We start from the raw sequence: 4,574 nt of genomic DNA, 5'->3' as shown, positions 1-4,574 counted from the left end.
GTGTAGTGTTTTTGCATTATAACTGCCATCTCGACATGTGATATCAAATTCATTACCACACAAAGCTATGATTTCATGAATATTTTCCTGTGACGAGAGAAAAATAACAAAAATTGTTTTACAGAAACAAATAGAAACAGACGTAACACCTTTTAATCATTAGATTTTCTAACAAATGCTTTTCCAAAGCATTTGTTCATTCATATCATAAGTTATACATAATTTGTACAGTTGCACTCATTCACATACAATCAGATTTGTTGTTATGCACTACTGAAAAACACCAGAGATGCGGGTGCAATGAATTGTGGAGACATCTTGGTTGAAATTTTTGCCCCGCCAGCAATAATGCAAGTGATTATCCATCAGGTTCCTATGATGTTAAAGTTAAAGATCACAATGACTTGCGTTTATTTATTCGGCATTTGTCCTCTATGAATGACAAGATTCCCTCTACATGATTATGATCACATTTCACAAAATTTTCATTTCTACATATGGTTATTACTCGCAGCTGTGGTGGGCACCGGGGCATTTGATTAGCATGGGGATACAGAAGATAGTATCTTTAAATCAGTAGTTGCATGAGGAGATTTCGCACTCAACGAGGGCAGAGGCAGAACCCTCAAAAACATCAGTAAACCGGGAAGAACTCAAAATGGCGTCATGTGGATGGGATTCAGCACTTTTCACCTCCTACCTTCCCGTATAATTGATACATTATTCCGGTACTGTTGTTGTACATCATCCGGTATCATCAGCACTTCCATGCAGGTGAGGAAGAGTTCGTTAACGAAGCAGTTCTCACTGAAACGAGAAGAACACTGGTAGTTGAACACGCTTACCTTGAATACATGTGTGCCATCTTTTGTGCTGGCTTATTACACTTATTACTGTGTGCCCATATATTTCCCCCGGTATTAATGTGAGCATAGTTACACAAGCAATGTATGTCAATGCCACTCATATAGTCACAGAAATGGTTACACAAGTTTGGCTGATATTTAGTTGATCCTGAAGGATGACGTACCGGCATCTGAGATAGACTGATTTATCGCGGGACAAATTCTGACAATCATCGCAAACTCGGGAGAGGTCTGTGTAGATGTCTGAGTACGTGGAACGACCTCTGCACGAGAAGAAGTGGTCCCTGAAGTAGATGCTGCCCTCCACTTCAGTTTCATGCCAAAACACAAACACAAACGCAAGCAATGTTACAGCAAGCCAGGAACGCTGTAAAAGGCAATGAGGTCGTTAAAGTGAGAGCACGCTAACAGTGAAGGACTGAGGTTCAGATCCACCACCGATTGTTGTGTGATTAGGATTCAAAAGAAGGTGAATAATTTCGATAAACTGTAACAAATATTTGAAAATCATTCTTTTTCAGGAATTCAAGTTTGGACAAGTGTAGTGCAAGAAAATCTGAACAAGAGAAGCTGACACGTGTGAGTGGGTAAATCATTGATATTCCGAAAATGCTTCCAAAGTGACCAAAACGATACGAGGTAAAAAAATATTCAAATATTTGCAGCTTTTGTGGTAATAGTGAAGTGAGACACATTCAAACCTGGCAAGACAGAATATTAATTTTTGTTGCGACGATGATATTAAAAGATATTAAAAGAATACATTCTAAGGTTTTATATAAAGTAGGAGACACAGGAACTTTAGTTATATATTATCTATTCATATACAAAGTCCTTCACTCCCACCCATTCCACTCCCATCCACCAATATTTTCTTCCCTCTCATCCTAGCCCCTTATGGATGACCTAAAATAAATGACAGTGAGGTAATTGCCTGAATCATATCGAAAAGATCCACTAGGGTGTCGTTGCAGTCTGTTGGTCTACAAAATTCTGTTGTCAAAATCAGAACGAGACGAGGTTCTTGTATCTCGAAACTGATGGGTGGCAGATATATGTGTTATATCCCTTATGACGAGATGAGACTGTGTCTGTTCCCGCAAGCAACGTATTCAAATTTATATTGGTGACTCTCCCACGCTGTGGCGGTGCCATAGCAACGATAAAAGCAGTCGTGCCATTATCTAATTATTTTGCAAGGTATTTTAGTTCATGAAACAGGAATGGAAAGGATGTCTCGCGTAAAATTCTACTTACCACGTAAGCGTGTGTGTGTGTGTGTGTGTGTGTGTGTGTGTGTGTGTGTGTGTGTGTGTGTGTGTGTGTGTGTGTGTGTGTGTGTGTGTGTGTGTGTGTGTTTGTGTGCTTACCTTGAAAGGAGCAACGTTCATTGGATTCCATCTCCTACGCCACAATTTATTATACCTATCCTGAATTTCATGTAATGTTCCTATATACATATACCAAAGGCTTTTTACCCCTTACATGGGGGGTAGCCAAAAAGAAAAAGGCATAGAAATCACTCCCACTCATTCCATCCCCTACATACTCCACTCCCCTCCACCCTAATCTTGGCACCTCCTGGATGACGGGTCATCCCTGCATCCTGTCCACTGCCTTAGGTCAGAAGCAGTGTCGCAAGACACAGCACATCCACAGTAACGCTGCTTCATAAATTCGGCGACCCCCCTTATCCATCCCCTCATGCAGAAAAGGAGAAGACGGGGAGAAAGCCCTTCGGGCTGCGTCAAATTATTTCTCATACATACTTCCTCAACCCCCATCCCCCACCCACTCCCCCCATGCATCACAGCATCATCCATACACAACCCTTCCCCATTCACCTCTATCTTCTGTCCTCTCCCGTCCTTCTTCAACAGACATTCTTCTCTTTTGTAATCCCCATATTACCCCATCTATCCATCTCATCCTAGGACGCCCCCTCATATTCACTTCTTCCACATCTGCCTTCTACACCTCTTTTACTAATCTTTCTTCACTCATTCTTTCCATGTTTCCAAACCATCCTAATACTCTTTCATCAACCCTATCTTCCAACTCCCTTCCACCCCTGTTCTCCTCCTCACCTCCTCATTTCTCACTCTATCTAGCCTTGTAACCCTTATCATACTTCTCAGACATTTCATATCAAACACATTCAAACTCCAACACGTAGCTTAACCCACCCCCGCACTTGTCAGTTGTGTTTACCAGTGTCACACCCAGAAGGTGAACATGTCAGATCATAGCAGGTGTTTCCTTGCCCTGCCCTCAGGTCATAGTAAGCCGTAAGGGCAGTGTATGTGGGTATATTACCAAGTTGCATTCTTTGGTTATGTTCTTTTCTTATTATACTTCTCTCTTTGATGTAATGGGACCAGATTTATTTATTACAAATTGTAAACAGATATAATATGTCAGTACGCTGCGACGTACTTCAATTTTTGTATTGTATTTAAGCTCAAACATATGGTAACGGTTCCCATCACCGGCTGGTTGGACCTGTGTATTGCGCATTTCGAGTTACCAGTCTTGTTATCTTCCTTCACTAAGGTAGAAGGAAACACCAATAAATTATAGACCGGTATCATATACTGATTGTGAAATAATCTTGAGGAGACGAACATTCTGATAGACAGTCAGTTTGGTTTCAGATCTAGAAGGTTATATGTGTCAAGCCTTTTAAACTTTACTTGAGAGTAATCAATGTGCTACAATAGAAGGAAGGGGTCCTATATAGACCTCCTAACCCCAGCATTGAGCAGACTGATCCCTTGATCCATGAAATTCGCAAGGTGTCCCAGTACAAAAACGTTGTGATCATGGGAGATTTTAATGATAGAAACACTGACTGGCAATTTTTAGTAGAAGATCAGGAAGCGCAAATCTTCTTAGATGTGGTGCAGGATCATTTCCTAAAACAAATGGTCACCGATCCTACAAGGGGAGAGAATACTCTGGACTTACTTTTAACTAATAATGAGTACCTAAAGAGAAACGTAAAAGTGAGAGAAAGCCTAGGCTCTTGCAATCATCAAGAAATAAGATTTAATATTATTTGGGAAGGATTAAATAGTACGAATAGCGTTCTAGTACCGGACTTCAGGAGAACCAATTTGGATAATATGAGAAAATATCTAAGACATTTGGTCAATTATGAGACCGACCCAGTGGGCTGTGACAAGGTAAGATACACGGTCAGTCTGGACGTCATTAGAGCAGTCAGGTGTCGGGTCACGGAGGTAATATGCAAATCTTGGGTCAGGTCACTTACAAGCGCGAGATGAACAGCCCGATGACCAATTTGGATGAAATGTAGAGTAATCTAACAGTTTTAATTCTAAATGCACAAAATAAGTTTATTACCTTCAAGTCAATGCGGAAGAATAGCACAGTAATAATTCCATATTGATGACGGATAGGATGAAATATGAGGTCGGAATGAAAACAGGACTTTACGCAAGAATAAAACAAAAAACAAAAAACGGGGAAACACACCTCAGATCCAAATATAACGATATGGCAAGACTTGTTAAAAAGTACACGAGCACAGCGAAACGTAACTATGAAATTAAGGTTGCTAGACAAGCAAGATCCAACCCAAAGGGCTTCTTTTATCTCTACAGAACAAAAAATAAGGCAAGAATAGGCCCAATTACAAACGACGAAGATGTCATGATAGAATTGAAGGAAAACATAAGTGAGCCG

The 4,574-nt window shown here is 40.5% G+C and overlaps 1 protein-coding gene across 1 annotated transcript; it reads right to left on the bottom strand.

Annotated features, from left to right (window-relative positions):
- Positions 1 to 409: 409 nt before the first annotated feature.
- On the bottom strand, positions 410 to 3,383 carry LOC143021117 (crustacean hyperglycemic hormone-like). Its single transcript, XM_076178404.1, has 3 exons — positions 3,303 to 3,383; positions 1,031 to 1,239; positions 410 to 807 (listed from the first exon to the last, which is right to left on the bottom strand). The coding sequence occupies exons 1-3, from the start codon at positions 3,381 to 3,383 to the stop codon at positions 690 to 692; spliced, it is 408 nt and encodes a 135-aa protein (XP_076034519.1). The 3' UTR covers positions 410 to 689.
- Between the last annotated feature and the right edge of the window lie 1,191 nt (positions 3,384 to 4,574).

The sequence above is a fragment of the Oratosquilla oratoria genome, chromosome 41 (assembly GCF_046742065.1).
Source record: "Oratosquilla oratoria isolate Oo_2021 chromosome 41, ASM4674206v1, whole genome shotgun sequence".
NCBI lineage: Eukaryota > Metazoa > Arthropoda > Malacostraca > Stomatopoda > Squillidae > Oratosquilla > Oratosquilla oratoria.
The sequence above is the reverse complement of the archived record's forward strand: the minus strand, read 5'-3'. Positions and strand labels throughout refer to the sequence as shown.